The sequence below is a fragment of the Scaptodrosophila lebanonensis genome, unplaced genomic scaffold (genome assembly GCF_003285725.1).
Source record: "Scaptodrosophila lebanonensis strain 11010-0011.00,11010-0021.00 unplaced genomic scaffold, SlebRS2 tig00000024-arrow-pilon, whole genome shotgun sequence".
NCBI lineage: Eukaryota > Metazoa > Arthropoda > Insecta > Diptera > Drosophilidae > Scaptodrosophila > Scaptodrosophila lebanonensis.
In genome coordinates this window covers 12,640,023-12,659,803 of record NW_022060538.1, presented here as the reverse complement: position 1 = coordinate 12,659,803, position 19,781 = coordinate 12,640,023, and the positions used below count along the sequence as shown (strand labels likewise).

Genomic DNA, 19,781 nt, shown 5'->3' with positions numbered 1-19,781 from the left:
TAGCTCTTATCGGCGGCTAGTTGGTTCGGTTGCGTTTCAGTTGCTGCTGATTTCTGACCGCCTGGCAGTCTCTCAGAGAAAGGCGTACATTTCTGACACACGGTCGTACAATTTTTTAGAGACGAACAGATGAAAGAAATTCGTTTAGCGCGGACATCGTTTAAATGACGTAGCATCTACGAGATTTTGTTTAATTCGTGTATTTTTATTAGAAATTAAATTGAATTTTTATTGAAATGCCAAAAGGTGAGTAAAGAAAACGTAAAATATACATACATCTTCAGATGTAAGAAAAATAAATAAAACATTATGCTCATACGTTTCGTTGCGTTAAAAGAAAAGACTTGAAAAAACTTAAAAAAATATGATTTCATTCAATGAAATCGATTTTGGAAGTAAATTGTAAATTAAAGAAGCTTATTCGTTATTGATGAATTATAAATGTATTTATCTGCGCTGGATCATCGATGTATTAAATATATCCTCGTACAAACGCTTTTCGCTGTGTTTGTTTTTGTACAGATCCACCTCGAGGCTTTTGGCATCTTCGTCATCGTCATTGTTGGTGTTATGATAGTTCGGAGGATAATGAACTCGTGCATAAACCTTCGAATATTTGGAAACACAATTTAGCAATGCCTGACGCACCATCCTTTCCTCAAATTTTGTGTTCATCTTGACACCGTGTAGCCTGACGCGAAAGGAACGCAAAGGAAATTGATACAGCTGTTTGGGCATCTCCTTGAGATGTTCAAGTCGAACGATTGAACTGTTGTGGAAATCAATGTATAAGACAGTGGCCTCCTGCTTGAGTTCGCACACATCCTTGATGGTAGCGCGATACCATTCCTGATCCTTGGGGTAAAGAGCTAGACATAGGGCACCAGGCTCTACAGAAGTCAATTGGGGTGCACTTTTCACCAGCTCGCGTATGGTCTCAATCAGCTTGAGGTTCCGCTTGCTGAGCTCGGAAAGGTCTGGCGTGATTTGAAGCTCTGTAGCGGACAGCACTTTGTCGATGGTGCAGTGGAAATTTAGGACACCTTCCGGAAGATTCTGTGAGGCAAAGCGACTGTCTTCGTCAAAGTGCGAGAACTCCGTGGATGTTTCCATCGGATCGAAGTCTGCATTCATTAGCATTTCCTGTAAATGGATCGAAATAGTAGATACAGCATAGCTCAATCAAATTACGTACCTCGTGGCACAGTTTTTCACGTTGCTTCAACTGTTGGATAGCGGAGAGACGTTGCGGATGGATGAAATGTGGTAGATGTGGCTCAAAATCGTTTACATTTTCGCAAGCGACACCGTTTGGATTATGGGGCAGCTCAATGTCTTCTATGCCTTCGTCTTCATCGATATCATCGCTATCTGTCCAATAGTCAGGGGGGCCACCAGTATTGTCCTCCTCCCTTTCTGAGGCCGGCTCGTTATCAACCAGATAGTATCCAGCATTCTGTTGTGCTATTTCTTCAGCCATCTCACGACAGTCCCTATCTTCTACACAATCCAAACGTCCCACTTCTTCCAAATCTAGCACGAATTTCTTTTTCGGCGGCGGCGGCTTAGATGTCGTATTATTCTGATCCACCTCGCCCAACACGTATTCCTTTTCAGTCTGAAAAGAGGTCAGAGTATTTATTTGGAAAAGTGTGCTTTAAGATATATTAAATATGTACGCACCTCTTTTGGGAAACGAGGCGGCGAATCGAAGCGCCGTTCGGCTTTCGACTGCGCGAATATGGACATACCGCTTTCGACCATAAATTTGGCTATGTCCATGTTATTAACTCGTATCTTACAAGATGGTAACCCTTTCGGGCCTTTTTTGTTCACCACACACACGCTGCTCAAACGCTCTACTAATTTTCCATGTACAATGTCCATTTGTAACAGCGAATAGCTCTTGTCTCTGGGCTTGATCCCATCCAGAGTTACGCGCCAGCACATGGCATGCAGGTCTGGGAATGGGGCGTAGGGCAGCAGTTCGTGCGACTCGACGTCCTCTTCATTGCCATAGTCCAAAAAGAACACATCGTACTTGGTTCTGGACTTCTTCTTCGTCACAATGGCCCGATAGATACTCTGATCGTGATGATAGATCGCCACTACTGGTTGGCCAACGACATACGTGAAGGTCTTTCCTGAAAACTCCTGAAACAGTGGTTTGAATATTTTTTGGAGCAGATTCCGCATGCGTCGCAAGAATGGCTGATCGGTGTCGTGTGTCAGAAAGATCTCCAGATCATGATTAACATACGTTGCCCGAGCGGTGAACAAAACCTGTTTGAAGCTGCGCTCCTTTAGCCAAGCAGCAGGAGCATTGTGGCAGCCAATAGTATCTGTATCCAGGTTAAAATTGTCGAGCAGCTCCAAACACGGCATATCCTCATTCTCTTCAAAATCTGTTGTTTCCGAAGGCTCATTAAATTTGCATTTAGCGTGAACTGTGGCTGCAAAGAGAGAGGAATTTTCAAAATCGATTGTGCTTCATCCTCAAAAAGGTTAAGTAGTGGTTTTTATATTTTTTGACTAAAATTTTTCCCACTTGGGGGCTAAATTGTTTACTGTGGAATGACAATTGAAGAATATTTTAATTCCCATTAATTGTGTACATTGTGACAAATACAATTTTATATCATTTGAACACGATATTTTATTTTTTAAGCTAAATGTCCCTGCAAATATTATAGAGGGAGTAAACAAATTCTATAACAATTCTAGATTTCGACCACATCATTATTTCATATGTAGAGAATATTAAATTTCGAATGTCATCTTATGATTAGGGTTAGCTTTTACCCCACTGAGTGGTCGATTTGTCCAAATTACTTGAATCTTAGCAAACAGCGAATGAAAGCTCATTCATTAAGTGTCTGCAATTGGCCAGTATTTTCCCTAATATTGGAGTTGTAATCCAATACTGATTAACTCTTTGAACAAATAACAGATTAAGGGAAAACTAGCTCTCATCAGCTCTTAACATGCTTTTTCACTCTTTCGAGAGTTAATTAAAACAGTCAGGCAAGACGTCGCGCCTACTTACCGCTTATTTTATCTACAGAGTCAAAGTACTGCTTCAGTTCCTCTAGATTGACTTCCACTTTTGGGGACTCAGGCTCTTCCACCTCCACAGTATCCTTAGTTTTGTTGGCGACAATGGTTGCGTCCTTAATGGCAAAGCCCGATATGACCATCGACTCATTAATGCTCACATATCTGGTGCGTGTGGGTGAGAAGGGACCCGATATTTCGCAGTGTGAGCCCCAGAGCGTTACGCTTAACACGCTTTTTAGGGGATCCCTACCGCCCGTTACAGACAGTCCGTCAAAGGCTTTCACTTGATCCTTGAAGAATTCAATAGCCCTGCTGCTCCAGTTCGTACCGCGAGCCGGCAGTATGCCACGCAATTGGCAAGGCGTGGCCGCATTCGAGATGCTATTATTATGCTCATCCATGGCCGTAAGTTGGCTCCCCTCGATGCCAATCAGTGTTTGTCCCAAATCCCGCAATTGGACATTGTAGAGTATCTTCTGTGGATGAGTGATGGCCTCTTTGATGACGCCGCGATGCCACTGTGTCTCGAAATCAAGTCCTGCCTTCGCATTTACATAGCAATGCTCTCCCACTTGCCAATTTTGGTTTACTGCGGCGCTCTTGTAACTCTTGTTGGCCAGCTCCTGTACCTTGTCGATTGTATTTTCTATGGAGGTTACGAAGTGAGGTAAAGTGGCATAGAACTCGCCCGGGTGCTCCACCCATAGCACCACAATAGGCACGCGTTCAACACTATCCGTCGGTGACTTCTGGCGCGCTAGTGTCCGTGATCCACACTGATCCGGGCTGTTCTTCAATGAGTGCATTAATCTGTGCAGCTCTGGCATTAGAATACGTTGATTCCTAGGCTCAACATACATGTCGCTGCTCGGCCCAGTGGAGATGCAATGGCCCTTTTTTACTAGAAGGGCGCCGATGCTGTTGTTCTCGCTGCCAGCGCGTCCAAAATGCAACGCCACAAGATTGACGCCTTCGCGCGAGCCCACAACTTCCATCTGCAGATTGGGATTCGATGCGTACAGCTTAAAGCATTCAATCGCCTCCGGTGTCCAGCGGTAGGAGTGCTCCGGCAGTGTCTGCACATCGGCCAGACTGCAATGGATGCTTAGCTCGGAGGAGGAGAAGCACTTGGGCAGGGCAAACAATTGATCCCAATATACTTGATGCTTTCTACCGTAATCGACCAGACGCACAATAACGAAGCCTAAATTGGTAAACGAACAGAAATTATGGATTACATTTAGGGATTTTGGTGTAGGGTGTTGATTTTCAATATTTCTACTCACCCTCGGGCAGGAGTTCCTCGATACATGCGCGATACCACGAATCTCCTTTTTGCACCACACATGCCAACTGAAGGCTTCCGAGAAAGATCTGTTCCAGCTGGGCCAATGCCATGTCATCCATGAATCGAGAGAGAGATTCCTGCATAGTGTCAAGCTTCTGCGCATCGTTACAGTGAGCGACGTAGAACTCATTTGGATGTACAACATGAAGTATTTGTACCATGAAGACGGTGCCCACATGCGGCACACATTTCTGAATGCGTTGCTGCTTCAGTGCCATCAGGGGCATCTGTTTGGTGGCCACGGATGGCGCGCAGTCCTTCATTTTGCCACTGATGGAGCAATCGCGCGCCAGGCCTGTGTATAAAAAAGACTCACGTATCGAGATGCTGACACCATTGTTGAAGGTGATGAGGTCCACCTCGTACATTTCTGGATTCACAGGCCGTATCACTGACACGTAAACTTGATTGCTGCAAGAATTTAGACTTAGAAAACGCAGAAAGTAAAGTCTAAGTTCCACTTACTCGCTTTGCACCACTTGCTTAAAAAAGGCATTGGCACGATCACTCCACTTCGAACCGCCATCGCCCGGCATCAGCTGCTTTAGAGAGCAATGGACGGCGGCGTACGGAAGATAGGCCAGGGACTCGGGTAGCTTACAGAAGCTATAATGTTGAAATCAGCAACAAATTGTTAGAAACAAAGAAGTCATCATAAAAACAATTAAAAAAGCTAAAGTCGGGTGTCCCGACATCGAAATACTCTATACATATGTTTAGAAAAATTATAGAAATTAAAAAAAAAAAAATTTTGATCGATTTTACCTCTCTTCGAACTCACGTAAAGGGTCTATAATTGAACATATCCAAACCAATTGCGTCTATGTGAGTGTATGTAGGTTTATGCGCGTCTATTCGTGTCTGTGTAAACATGTTTGCAGTCGACCAAAGCATCTGCATCAATGACAGCTGTGGGCATAGCTTGGGCAGCAAATATATTTATGGCTATAACTTCTTGTTAAATCGGTCTATCATAGTGAAACTTGGCAAAATGTGAGTTCGAAATTCCAAGAATTACGGGAGTTACGATTTGCGGGGGAGAGGGGTATCCCTAGGCCTTATAGTCTCCCAGATATTGGCGGGAAAACTCCCATAGGGGGAAGCGGGGGGAAAATGAAAAAATAAAACAAACTCGTATAGCGTACACATATAAGGCATCTTTGTGCAAAATTTGGTGTCTCTATCTCTTATAGTCTCTGAGATACAGGTGTCCATACGGACAGACAGACAGACTGACAGGGCTAGATCGACTCGTCTCGTCATGCTGATCAAGAATATATATACTTTGTGGGGTCTGCCACGTCTCCTTCTGAGTGTTACATGTACACTCGCACAAAACCCTTTGTGTATATATTCCTGATCATGTCTGTCTGTCTGTCTGTCCGTCTGTCTGTATGAACCCAAGGATCTCAGAAAGTATAAGAGCTAGAATAACCAAACTTGGTATCCAGATTCTCCTACGCTCGAGAAAGAGCAAGTTAGTTAATTTTTCCCGAAGAGTTGAGCCTGCTCGACTTTAGCATTCCTTTCTTGTTATACCTAATTAGCTGTTAAGTAGAATAAAATTTTCCTGCTCTGCTTACTATTTTGTTAGTTTGTTAGATCTACAATGTCTATGACCACATATGGCTGTGAATCGGAGAACAGCTGGCCAAATGGCAAATAAAATTCCCCCAACATGTCGGATGATGTTATTGTATAGTTATTTCTTGGGGTTTCTTTTCTTTTAAGTTGAAATTATAAACTTTCTTTTAATTTACAATGTTTTAATATTAAATAAACCCTAATTTGTGTAAAAACAGCACTATTTGTTGATTTGTTAAATAAAAATAAAATAAAATAAAGACTGTTTAAACTCCCTCATCATGTCCTTTTTGATTTGAGAAAGTCAGATAAAGTTTTCTCAACATTTTTCCACTTACCTCGAGCTATGAACCGTAACGTATAATCCAATGTCCGGTAGAAACACAATGTAGCAGTCGCGTTCCTCCAGTTTCTGACTGACAAGGGCGCGTTGCCAGCGATCAACGTTGTTATGATAGGTTAGATAATGTTGGCCGACAATAATCGATGAGGGCGACAGCCTTTCGACGTCAGAAGAGTTCGCGCATGCCTCAACCTGCTTTCGTATGCGTTGGATCTCATTAACTCCCTGAACGTAAAAATCCACTGGCGATTTTATGCCACGCACTTGCACTATGACATCGGATTTAAACCAGCTGGCTATTTGGTTGCCAGCAGAAGTCGATAGTTGTGCCGTCTTGGATCTGGAATTCTTTCTAGACTTGGATATTGACGAGGACGGAACCTGAGGCTTGGGGACGCCGAATGACAACGATCTCGGCGAGTCATCAATGTCCACGGTATGGGAGCTGTTGTTGCTAGACCTGGCGGTAATGTCTATGCCGGAGAAAGAGTGTATGAGCTCGTTGTCCAATTCTCCATTGGATGAGGAGCGGTCTATGTGGGGCTTGGAACCTCTATTCATAGCCGACAGATTTCGTTTTTTGGTCTTCGTTTTCTTGGATGTTGTTTGTTTATCCTTTGATGGGCTCGACTGCACTCCAAAGTTATTGGTGCCGGCTGACAACTCGCGTCCTGGCTCTGCAACTGAATTTGAAGCCATCGCGTCGTCCTCAAAGTCAAGTTCGTTCAGGAGGTGTACCTTAATGTTGGGATCTTTGAATTTGCATTTGAAGTGTCTGCTAAATAGATCGGACAGATTCTCTCTGCCGCAGGAAAAACTGTAATGAAAATATATTTTCGCTATTTTCAGATCTTAAGAACACAGCCGCCAAATACCTACATAAATGGATTCGACTCTATCTTGGTCACTTCAATACCGCTGGGAATTTTCTCCATATACTCATAGACTAGCTGAATAACGTTCTGAATTAATATCCCCTGTGGCACTTCGTCTGTATCTTCGTAGACCAGTGCTTTGCGTAGATTCTAAAAAGAAAACAAAAAAAAAGAAGAGGAAGAAAATACATTGAAAAATTCCTATAAAGGTCATCGATCAGCCTCAAATAATGTTTAGGATTCTTCCAATTATCTTCTTAAACTAAAACTGCCATAGCTTTGGAGCCTTCTTTATGGTTCTAAAGTTACTTTGAAATTTCATCGCGGCTATCGGATGAGACTTTTGTTGGAAAAATGCTAACGATGTTGGTTTTTATTTTTATGGTTCTGTTGCGAGTGTTCGGGAGTTTTGATGTGAGATTGGGTGCGGTTGGCGTTTATAATTGAAGTATTGTAGCAATGATTGGTTAAAGCAATGGGCGCGTTCAGCAGGTCGAACCGATTTGCGATTTGTGATTTTTGATTATCGATTGTTGATTTGCCTCTGCCGACCGCTTGTGATGACTGTTTTAATAAAATATTGCGATTTTAGCATTTTTGGTCAAAAAGTCATAGGTCTCGATAAAATTAGAACTATGTAGTGTCAAAATCGAAAAGCCTTCATTCTATTAAGAACAAGATAGAACGCTACAGTCGAGCAAGCCCGACAGTAAAATAGCCTGTACTCTCCACAAAAAAGAAAAATTAAAAAAAAAAAATTAAAAAAAAAAATTAAATTATTAAACAAAATTAATGAATTAATTAATTAAATTAAATTAGAATATATGTTTATGTTTAGTTTTAACAGCATACATTTACATCACGTACCTATGCGTGTTTATATGCGTGTATGTATGCAGCACAAAGTTGAACCAAAGCAGCAACAACAACAACAGCTGCGGGCAGCGCTGCCGACAGAGCTGCAGGCAGCGCATTAGCAGCGATTTTACTTATGGCTATAACTTTCTTCAGAATTGACCTATCATGATGAAATTTGGCACACGGATTTCAAAATTCCGAGAATTACGGAAGTTATAAGAAAAAACACGAATTGCGGGGGAGTGGGGGGGTGCATCGAAAAAAAACTCAAACTCGTACTTTCTCGGTCTTAGGAGAATATGGAAACTAAGTTTGGTTATTCAAGCTCTTATACTTTCTGAGATCCTTGCGTTCATACGGACAGACGGACAGACAGACGGACAGACGGACGGACGGACAAGGCTATATCGACTCGGCTTCTCATCCTGATCAAGAATATATATACTTTGTGGGGTCTGCCATGCCTCCTTCTGTGTGTTACATACATGCGCACAAAACTAGTATAGCCTTTCACCCTTTGGGTACAGGCTATAAAAATATGATTAGAAGCTTTGGTCAGACGGACAAATAGTCTGCATAATTAATAACTTTTTTCCCTAAACACATGCAACCTTTAACTTCTATAGAAAAAAGCATACTTTTTAATAAAAAAGAATTTGTATGCAAATTATTTGACTGTTTGAACATAGCTACGGCAATCGATCAAACAAAAAAATATTCTTACTCTTACTAATTCCAGTTCTTTAAATTGTAAATTAAAATATGCCGCGATTGAAAATCTAAGTAAAAGCCTTATTTGTCCGCACGTGTGTACAGCTCGAAGGTAATCTCTAAAATGACGGTTCAATAATATCCCTAAGGAAAAAGGTGGATTCTGTATTTAGGATGGTACCTGGGCAAGCAAAAATTTCAAACGTGTGTGAAGCATGTGTGTGGGATTTCTCTGAATTGAAAATTCTCTATGATATTTAAAAACTACAAGTAAAAAGTACGATTTGCAGCACCTTTACGATAACACAGCGTCTACCTAAATTGTTGTGCTTTATAAATTTCTACATAATACCTATTATATCTTTGTTTCAGCTCCCAGACCGTTTTACTTGTTATAATATATTTACTTACCTCGATGACCGATTTATAGCCATCTAACAAACCCATGGTCTCATTGAGCAACATCTGCGGTTGCAAGCTGGACTCGCGTAGGGTCTCGACTACGCGCAGCTCAGCGTTTTGCAGCAATCCATGCAAATGATGGAAACAGGCCAATATATTAGCCTCGGTCTCTGCGGCATAGCTCTTGAGCTTCTCTTTCGTATTCTTTACAATCTGAAAATAAAAGTAGATGGAATAACGTGCTTAGATTTGAAAACTTTTACTTAACAATATACAAGTATGTCTACGGGGAGAAATTGTATCTTATTTTTACAAAAACATTAAATAATTAATTAAATAAGACTAATATCAAATTTGAATAACGTAGTTTTAATGCTTTCCCCAGTTTTTGCGGTCAAACATCAATTTATAAGGAAGTTATACTGATAAATGAAAAAAATTTAAATGATAAAAAATGTTCATTTATGAAGTGTGTCATGATTTTAAAAAGTGAACGCATTTGCCAGAAATTGTGTGGAGTTACGGCTGATTTTTTATACCCTGTACCCGTAGGGTAAAAAGGGTATATTAGGTTTGTGCAAAGTATGTAACATACAGAAGGAAGCATCTCCGACCCCATAAAGTATATATATTCTTGATCAGCATGACGAGAGAAATCGATCTAGACATGTCCGTCCGTCTGTCCGTCCGTCTGTCCGTCCGTCTGGATGAACGCGAGGATCTCAGAAACTATAAAAGCTAGAATAACCAAAGTTGGCATCCAGATTCTCCTAGGTCCGAGTAAGGACGAGTTTATGTTTTTTTTTTAATTTTCCCCCCCTTCCCCCGCTACAGAATTTCGTCAATAGCGTCCAGATTTCAAATGCTACCTAAACCAAATTTTGCACACATAATTAATATATAATTGTCTACTGTTGTATTTTATTCAATTCGGTCAATTCTAAGAAAAGTTATTAGCAAAACAAATTCTCCCCAGTGCAACCCCACTAAACTGCAGCAACAAGTTCGCTCTTCTTCTTCCTCTTTTTGCTGCTGCTATGGGCGCATATAACTCAGTGACGGAAGTTTACCTGGGTACAGGGTATTACACTGTCGGGCTTGCTCGACTGTAGCGTTCTCTCTTGTTTTATTTTGATTTATTTATTTAGAAAATCAACAAATAGTGCTGTCGGTACAAATACTAACAGGCAAAAAAAAATAGTAATTACAGAAGGATAAGTATTTCTACTTAACAGCTAATTAGGAATAAAGAGATAGTGTAATAGGGACATCTCTAACCCGGTGAAGGAAAATTTTAAAGCCAGCCCGGCAAGTTATGCCCTGGCTCACAGCAGTAAGTGGCAGAGATTTCCCCCGGAGATACCTATAAAGGATAAATTTTATAGAAGAGAGAGAGAGAGTTCTGGCCATGGGAATCGTCGAAAATATTGCAGATATGTTTACTCTATAGAGAGCTCAACTTATTATTGTTATGAGGTCGTCAAAAAGTGATTCAAGCCAGGTTATGACTGTATTTTTAGCCAAACATGAAATAAAAATTATCGCTATTATTTTCCAGATCGATTCTTCATGACGACTGGACTGATCTTCGGGATTGACTTTAAGCTATTTTGCCAAAATTAAACATAAATGATATTAATGGGAATGCCATTTTTTGTGGAAATTAATCAGAGAGAGAGTGCTTTTTAGAAGGCCAACTAATATTCTGCTTTTACATAACATTTGTTTGTTTACAAATTAGCCACAAGTTCTTAAGCCCAAATTTTAACTAAAATTTAAAATTTTTTCTGAACCCCAAAAACTTAAACCGTTTTTGTTTTAATTTGGAATTTAAAATGAATGTTCTGCTTTCCATCTCAAAACGCATATGCCGATTTGGAAAGGGATTCTTTAAAAGGCTATTGAGTTTATTGTATTTTCTATAAAAGGACTACAATTAGATGATTTCTGTAGATTTGTTGTTTTGAAAGTTATCGATAACCTTAGTTGCTCTTTAAGTCAACAGCTTTAAAAAGGGATTCTGGGATTATTTTTATAAAACTCCGCATAGCTTTAAGTACTTTACAAAAGCAGTTTATGATGGTATAGGTCAGTGGTGCGTTTGGGAAGAAGACAGGCAACAAAAAAATAAGAAAATCGTAGCGCAGCCAACCATTTGAGATGATTCTTTAAAAGGCTATTGAGTTTATTTCTATAAACGGACTACAATCGGGTGATTTGTTGTTTTGAAAGTTATCGATAACTTCAGTTGCTCTTTAAGTCAACAGCTTTAAAAAGGGATTCTGGGATTATTTTTATAAAACACCGCATAGCTTTAGGTACTTTTCAAAAGCAGTTTATGATGGTATAGGTCAGTGGTGCGTTTGGGAAGAAGAAAGGCAACAAAAAAATAAGAAAATCGTAGCGCAGCCAACCATTTGAGATGATTCTTTAAAAGGCTATTGAGTTTATTTCTATAAACGGACTACAATCGGGTGATTTGTTGTTTTGAAAGTTATCGATAACTTCAGTTGCTCTTTAAGTCAACAGCTTTAAAAAGGGATTCTGGGATTATTTTTATAAAACACCGCATAGCTTTAGGTACTTTTCAAAAGCAGTTTATGATGGTATAGGTCAGTGGTGCGTTTGGGAAGAAGAAAGGCAACAAAAAAATAAGAAAATCGTAGCGCAGCCAACCATTTGAGATTATTCTTTAAAAGGCTATTGAGTTTATTTCTATAAACGGACTACAATCGGGTTATTTGTTGTTTTGAAAGTTATCGATAACTTCAGTTGCTCTTTAAGTCAACAGCTTTAAAAAGGGATTCTGGGATTATTTTTATAAAACTCCGCATAGCTTTAAGTACTTTTCAAAAACAGTTTATGATGGTATAGGTAGGTGGTGCTTTTGGGAAGAAGAAAGGCAACAAAAAAAGAAGAAAATCGTAGCGCAGCCAACCATTTGAGATGAAAACGATTGTGCAGAGGCTAGAGGCAGCGTCGTTGAAGACATTCTAATTGCTGGCCGGTTTCCCCAAAAAGCGGGTGAATGGCGTTCACAATTTGCAGTTTTAATTGTGCTGCACACACCACATTTACATACATCAGAGATACACTATATATGTAGATGTTTATATATATACATGTATGTATGTATGTATATATTTGTACAGACATTTCCCAACTGCCTCAACAGTCAATTGAAAGCTTCTTCAGCTCGGCAGTTACTGTTGATGTTGGTGTTGTTGTTTCTGCCTCTGTTGCTGCTGGCGCTGCTGCTTCTGATGATCATTATCAGTCAGAGTTGGTTGGTGTTATTGTTGTTTTTGAAAAGTGATTGTAAATCACCAAACTGTTGAAAATGTTCAAAATATTGTGTGCACCCCAGCGTCGTTGACTTGGCGGCTCTGTTTGACAGCTGATTTGTAGAGCAGATGACAGGCAAGTTCGCGCCAATGCCGCAGCGTCTCGTTCTGCCATAAACGGCGAGGCGATGCTTTTCGAGTGGGCCGCGCACACTCTCGAGGAAGGAAGTTGTGGCGGGGCAGGGGGGAGGGCGAGGCGGAGGCGGAGGGAAGCCCGCCAACTAAACTGCACAACATCATTAAAACGAAACTCTGCTCGCAGGTGGTGGTGAGTGAGTGAGGGGGCCAGACACATTACACGAATTATTAAAACACAAACATTTTGTTTAACATGCATGCAACATTTGAAGTGCTTTAATTATAAAATTATTCGCCTGACCTTGTCAAGGGTTTGTGTTGTGTGGCACAAACAGCTTTATGGGTAGGTAGACCTTAAAGAGATCAGACAGCATCGGACAGTTTGTTTGATTTGGCTCGGCCACGAAGAAAGGTAAATTAAATCTACTTTTTGTACGCGGCCTGGCCTGTCTCTGTCACGGGCTTCACTTTTGGCATTGGCCAATTAGAGCTTTAATGGCCAAAATCTGAAATACTTTTTATAGTTCTCCATATGAGCAATTTATATTTTTGGCCTGCGGCTGAATGCGCGCGGGCAGCAATAATGGCCACTTAAAACGATTTTAAATAATCAATTATTAAACAAACAAAAGGCGCAACTTGAAGCACAGCCTGTTTGGCCAAAAGGCAGGCACTTAGGCCCCATAACTCTAAGTGTGTGCATAAGTTGTAAAAATTATAGCCATATATGTTTATATATGTATATAAAAAAAACTTTATCATTTATTAGTACAGTTCAGCCTTCGTATAACGAATGCTATCGACAGTGAAGAAAACTGAAGATTTGATTTAATGTCCCCCTCTTCAGCATTCTTCTTCTTAAGGGGAAGTTAGAATAAAGGAAGCATCATGGCTCTGCTGTACACTTCCTATAAATATTTCGATTAAATGACGTGACAATTATACTTGTAAATGCTTATGTTGTGGGCAGCAGCGATTAAATTTTGTTTACATGCTAGTGATATTTGGAAGTCTTATCTGGATATTTGCTGAGTAATTTGTTCTTCGTTTTATTTGCTTTTATTTCAATTAATAAAAAATCGTTATAATACAAAATAATGTATGGTAGGTTTTCAAAAGGTTATATAACAACTTTGTTTGGTTTCTATTATTAGGTTTCCAATCCCAAATCCTGAGATTTCTGTTTAATGTAACACCCAAAAGTTCGATAAAAGTTTTATAAACGTTTCTTTGCAAATTTGAAGCGGCTGTTTCAAGTGTCTGTCTGTATGAACGAAAATATCTCAGAAAAGAGAAGAGTTTACATCTCATAGTTTGCTAAGCTTGTTCTTTTACGCAAAATGTATGTTTTTATATATCTGAATCTATTTTGTCTAGCATGTCGGTTCTAATAAAGGTTTACAAAATCTTTATGATTATCAAATATACATAAATATTTACCAATTTAGATTCATTTATTGTAATAATGTGAAGGATAGACTGAAGGCTGTTTCCGACAGTTAGACTATTACCAGATATGGTTGTGGTTTTGCGCCGATGGCACCTCTATGGTAGATGTAGTGTAGCGATTTGATGAAACTTCAGATTGTGTTGTATTCCTTTGCTCTCTCAAGTAATTATATTTTTCTTTGAACATTTTTGAATGCTACTTTCTTTTGTTTTAAATTCTTGAAAAATATCTTGCAGCTGCCATAGGCATATGAAATGTACAAAAAAAAAACAAATGGAGCTGGCTCTTCAACAAAAAACACTCCTACATTACCTTCCATTTCCGATTACTGCTGAGCTCTCCTTATGGTAAATAATTGGCAATAGAACTAGAATTTTAGGAACTCAACACATGCACATGAAATATTTTCCCATGATCATTATGTCACCACAGAAGTACAACTGTTTGTGTTTCGTGCATTTATTAACGGTTTGAGTGAAAAGTTTAACTATGCGGCTTTTACATTTATTATTAATATGTTGTTGCAACGTTTAGCTGCAAATTAAAGCTATTAGCGAGCAATTAAATTTTTAAAAATCATGTATGAAAAGTAATCATAAAGCGCAGGCAGCATTGCGCGGCCTAATCATAAATTTTGTTAAATAAATTTTTGCCGTCTGTGCGCATTTAATAAGCTAAGTCCAGCCGTCAGTCAGTCAGTCAGTCAGTCAGTTTGCCAGTTAATTTGGCCAGTTAATCAATTACAAACAAACACACTTACGAGTATACACGACGCACACTCTTGTAGTAGTTTGGCCGACAACTCTAGGCAGTTGGACAATTCGTTCGCCAGCTCGTTAGTTAAGCTTACCAGCCAGCCTTTTTGTGCGTGCCGCCTCCGTTTAAATTGTACATACATACATACATACATACATACATACATACATACACACACATACAGACATACGTATAGTACATATTAGAGATGAACGTGACTATTTATATTGCGTAAGGAGTAACTGAAAATATGAATGATTGGCAGGAATGTTGGCTCTTCAGCTGCTAGAAATCAATACTAATTAACTTTGTTAACGATTAGTCCAATAGTTTTGAAGCTTATAATGGATAGTTTAGATATAAATCGCACATATTATGATCGCTAATTTCGCACCAACACCAATCTTAAATACCACTTTTTTTTATGGCAGCTACGATATAAGTTTTCCGATTATAAATAAGATATCGAAACAAACAGAAGAAGTGTTTAGTACTAAGATTGACCGATCCTCCTTCCGAAGCTTTAGTATACCTTGAGGTACCATACAAATGATATAAATGTCAAATTTCCTTAAGATAGCTTCATAAACAAAAAAGTGTTTCCCTTAAGAGTGGTTTTATACACTGATTGGACCTACAGTAATAAGGCTTTATATGGTTTGCAATAAACTTATTAGTTAGGTTTAAAACATATGCACGGATAGATGGGCTGATCTCCATCGATTCATTTCGTCCTGCTGATAATCCCCTTCCGAATCAACAGAGATTGCACGATTAAGAAGCACTTTGAACGAGTGATTTCGGCCATCGGTGGGCATGTCTTTCAGAATGGAGGTACAAGCCTTATAGCGCTTTCCATTTATGGGCAAATACAAATGTTCTTTCAAAAAAAGCCCCAACTTCCTTTTTTTACGATAGGAATACGGTGAATTAAACACAGCATTAACCGTTTTCACAGCTGGAATGAATTCTCTATAAATGTATCCTTTGGACTTAGATTATTATTATGGAACAAATCTATATTGTGTTTAATTTTGTAGCGTTCCCTCTTGTTTGAATTTAAGAAAAAGATGTACATAACTAACGCTGACTGACTGGCCTCCAAGGGATATTTTTTAAATTACTGTTTCCTTTGGGCTATACCTCGATCTGTACACTCCCAACATGGGATCTGTTTTGTCTTTGTATGCCAATTGACGTTTAGTCCTTCGGGTATGGGGCAGCTATGGCTGGCGCCAATGGTTTTGGTTAAGTACTTCGTATGAGAAGCGCAGAGAAGAGCCGCGATTTTTATATATTTATATTAATAATATAAAAAACTCAGCTATAGGTGCTTGAACGCTTTCGGTTAAGTGACTCGTATGAGAAGCGCAGAGGACGGCGCTAAATAAATGTAAAATGTAGCTGTTTTCTTCTTTTTTGAATTTAAGAAAATGGTTGTTTTTAGAAAATGCAGAGCAATAGTTGACAAACTTTCGGAGGTGTAAGCAGACAAACGTTTATTTTTAATTTTAATTAATTTTTTTTGGCAGATAAATCTGTTTCTTAGTTGATTCGATTATTTTTTGAATCACGCTTCCATCTCTAATACGCACTTATGTGTGTAATTGTAATGAGATTTCATTTGAATTTAATATGAAAATGGACTTTTGCTTTTTAATATCATTTTATATAAGCAGCTTTTGCAATTGAGTTTTAATGAGGGCGGTGCTCATGCACACTTAGAAATGTAAATAGGAAGCGTAATGTATTTTTTTTTTTTGCACACTATTTTTGATTGCCCTAATGCGATTATGATTTATGCATGCGCTGTGGGCCTTGAGCATCAGAGGCAGTCTATAGGGAAAAATTATATAAATTAGTTGCCACAACAAGGCTAATAAGCTGATGCTGCTGACCCAAGATCATATAAATCAGGCGCCATGTGCCATTAAAATGCATTGTCAGGCCGAAAAAAATAACTAAGCAAAAAGAGCAACTAGAAACAAAAGTAAAGGCGACGACAATGACGACAATGGTAATGATGGTAATGATGATGACGATGACAACGAATGGCGGCCAATAAGCAAAGCACAATTTATGCACGGATGGCCGACGTCAAGAGCGCTTTTGTCAACAGCCAACCACAACAACAACAACAATAGCAACAGAAACATTGTCAACCAGTTGAGGGCAAAGACATTTAGCCCATGTTCTCAAACAGAAACTGCAACTACAAGGTCATTCAGTCAGCCAGCCAGCCAGCCAGCATAGTCGTTTAGTGCATTTGGGCCAGCTCTTCTTTTTGGCCGACTGCAAGTCTAGACTTCAAGCACCAGCAACAGCAGGCAACATCAACACTCAGCTGTTTGTTTGTTTCGGCGATTAGGCCAGAAATATTTGTAAAATGAAAGGCCGAAACAACTTTGTGTTCAATTCGCTGCAGCAATGAGTTGTCGCTCGCTCTAAGGTTTTCCGTTCTAGCACAAACAAATTATAATTACGTGATTAATTAAAAATTACTCTGCTCGTTTTTCTTTATCTCGATATCTATACACATACACATATAACTTTGCTTAGTAAGTATAATTAGCCGAATCTTATAGAATGGTCTCTAATGCCAGTTCAGCGGCCACACTCAGAGAAAAGGTCAAAATTTGTGATGTAATTTTACAAGAGAGAGAATATACTTATACCTTCGATTTTTCTGATACTCGTAGAAAGGTAATATTATTATTAATTTTTTTGTCAAGGAATGAGCATTTTTAAAATTTTTTCAAGAACTAGAAACCAACAGTGCCAAACGAAAGTATGTACATACATTTGCAATGTATTCTACAACCTCATGAAGAAAGGAAAGGAAGGCGTGGGAACGCCCATATTTTCAAAATAATATTCAGCAAGTCTCATTCCTCGCCCTGCTAGATATGTACCAGATTTCGTAACTATGTGTCGAATATTTGCTGAGTTATGTCAGCGTTTGTATTTCGATTATGTGGAGGGGGGATGTGGTTTTCCATTCGCCAGTGATCCAAGTCCACTAGTTTTGTAATAAAAAACATACATACTAAAGTATTTATGGCTGAAGGGGCTCCGGTTAGTCGATTCGTATGAGAATCGCCGAGGAGGACAGTGTTTTTAATTACATCGTATATCTATATAACTAATGTGAATAAATGTGGCTTCCATAAGGTCCATCGTATAAAAAGCGCACAGTAGTGCTCCATTAAATTCAATTCAAAAATTAATTTATGTAATTAAAGTGAAATAATGAAATATTGGTGCTTAAAGTGTCTTCGATTAGTTTTGTGTCGTATGAGAAGCGCAGAGGAGGGCTGTGTTTTTAATTAAATTGTAAAAAATATATACTTGTTTAATTATATTTGTAATTTAATAGCGATAGTTCTAAGACTTTGAAAGGAGTAGTAACTGACATGTAACTATAATATTTGGTCTGCCAATCTTCCTTCTCTAATGCGTATTTCAATTTTCACATAAACTGTTTGAAAATTTAAAAAAAAAACAAGAGTTGGTTTTTAGTAATGAAAAGGCAGAATATAGACAGATTCCCATTAGGTTTATTTATTTTGCGGCAATGTCGTCTAATCGATGAACAAGAGTTTTAAGTGTAGCACTAAATGTTCTAATGGCAGGCGAAGGTTAGGCCTAATGGCCATTACTTGGCTTTGGCTATGGCCATAGCTATACCTATACCTATAGCTTTGGCTCTGGCCTGAACTGATTCATCAGCAGCTGTCAGTCATTCAGCAGCGACAATACCGACGACAGATTTGAAATTGCGTAAGTTAAAGTTTTAGTTAACTTGACTAAGAGTGCAATTAAAAAGCACGCGCTCCAAAGACAGTCGATTAAATTTGGAGGCACGACTTGAGCACAAAGCTACGAATCGTATCGAATCGTATCGGAACGGAACGAAACGACTCAAACAAGTTTCGACTCAGACTCAAAAATTCGATGCTTAACTCAAAGCTTGGCTTCAGCAGCTTCAGGCGACTAGCAGCAATGTTTTTGCAAAAAAGTCAACAACAATTGAAGTCAGTTGAAGTTGAAACGTCTGAGCGAATGCTTGTGGACGGCGGCAAAAAATTATAAATTAAAAAAAAAAAATTAAAAAACCTACCAACTGAAAAATAAAATACAATAGTTAGTTCAGCTGCTTTGGCTTTGGGCTTTCATTTAAGACAATCGGTGTTTGACTCCACTCCCAAAATAAAAACAAGATATAATAAAAAGTTTCGGCTGAGATTTGTTGCACAAATTTTCACATATTGACAAAGCAGTAGAAATAATAATAATACAATACCAAAAAAGTGCTGTACTAGCGACAAGCGAACGTGTGTGTAATTGTTGTTTGTGTTTTTTTGTGCTATATTCGTGCCCCATTGTCTCAGCTGCAACTGCAACAGTTGCTGCCTCTGTTGTTGCTGCTGAAACTGAAACTGCAACTGCAACAGCCGAGAAGGCCCGCCCGCTATTTTGGCGGCATATTAGGCAACAACAACAACGGGTGCTTTATAGGCCAAGCAAGCTAGGCTAAAATAAAAAGTTGCCGCCGCACCGCACCCCGCGCGCGCTTCTCGTGACATGCAAATTTAAGTATAACTGTTTCACTTTATTTTTGGCGTGGCGTGGCGCGAACAACACCAACAACTACAACTACAAGCAACTACAACTACAGCAACAAATGAGCGCAATTGCAACTTGTTAAGCGTAAGCTGCTGTTGCTTATAAAACGAGATTAACAATTATTGCTTTTTAAAATCAAATTTAACGAGTTGGATATTCGTGTGGCACGCGTTTTATTTGTCGCCCCAGCCGCTAATAGTGTTTGTGTTGTAAGTGAAAAGACAGTGTAGAGGGAACGATTGCAGTGCTGTTGTTTTTGTTGTTAATGCACTTAAAACAAAAACAAATTGCAAAAGCATTGCGCAAATGAACGACGCCAACGCTTTTTACAAGTAGCAAAGGCAGCCAA

At 39.1% G+C, this 19,781-nt stretch overlaps 1 protein-coding gene across 1 annotated transcript in view; it reads right to left on the bottom strand.

Moving 5' to 3' along the window:
* Positions 1-184: 184 nt before the first annotated feature.
* LOC115621672 overlaps positions 185-19,781 on the bottom strand; it is a 111,685-nt gene continuing 92,088 nt past the window's right edge. The window contains exons 4-12 of the mRNA XM_030515383.1: positions 9,188-9,391; positions 7,212-7,357; positions 6,328-7,149; positions 4,871-5,011; positions 4,344-4,816; positions 3,047-4,261; positions 1,684-2,453; positions 1,196-1,618; positions 185-1,143 (exon numbers count right to left, since the gene is read on the bottom strand). Coding sequence (XP_030371243.1) covers positions 448-1,143; positions 1,196-1,618; positions 1,684-2,453; positions 3,047-4,261; positions 4,344-4,816; positions 4,871-5,011; positions 6,328-7,149; positions 7,212-7,357; positions 9,188-9,391 — 4,890 coding nt within the window. The 3' untranslated portion in view covers positions 185-447. The remainder of the gene's footprint in view (positions 1,144-1,195; positions 1,619-1,683; positions 2,454-3,046; positions 4,262-4,343; positions 4,817-4,870; positions 5,012-6,327; positions 7,150-7,211; positions 7,358-9,187; positions 9,392-19,781) is intronic.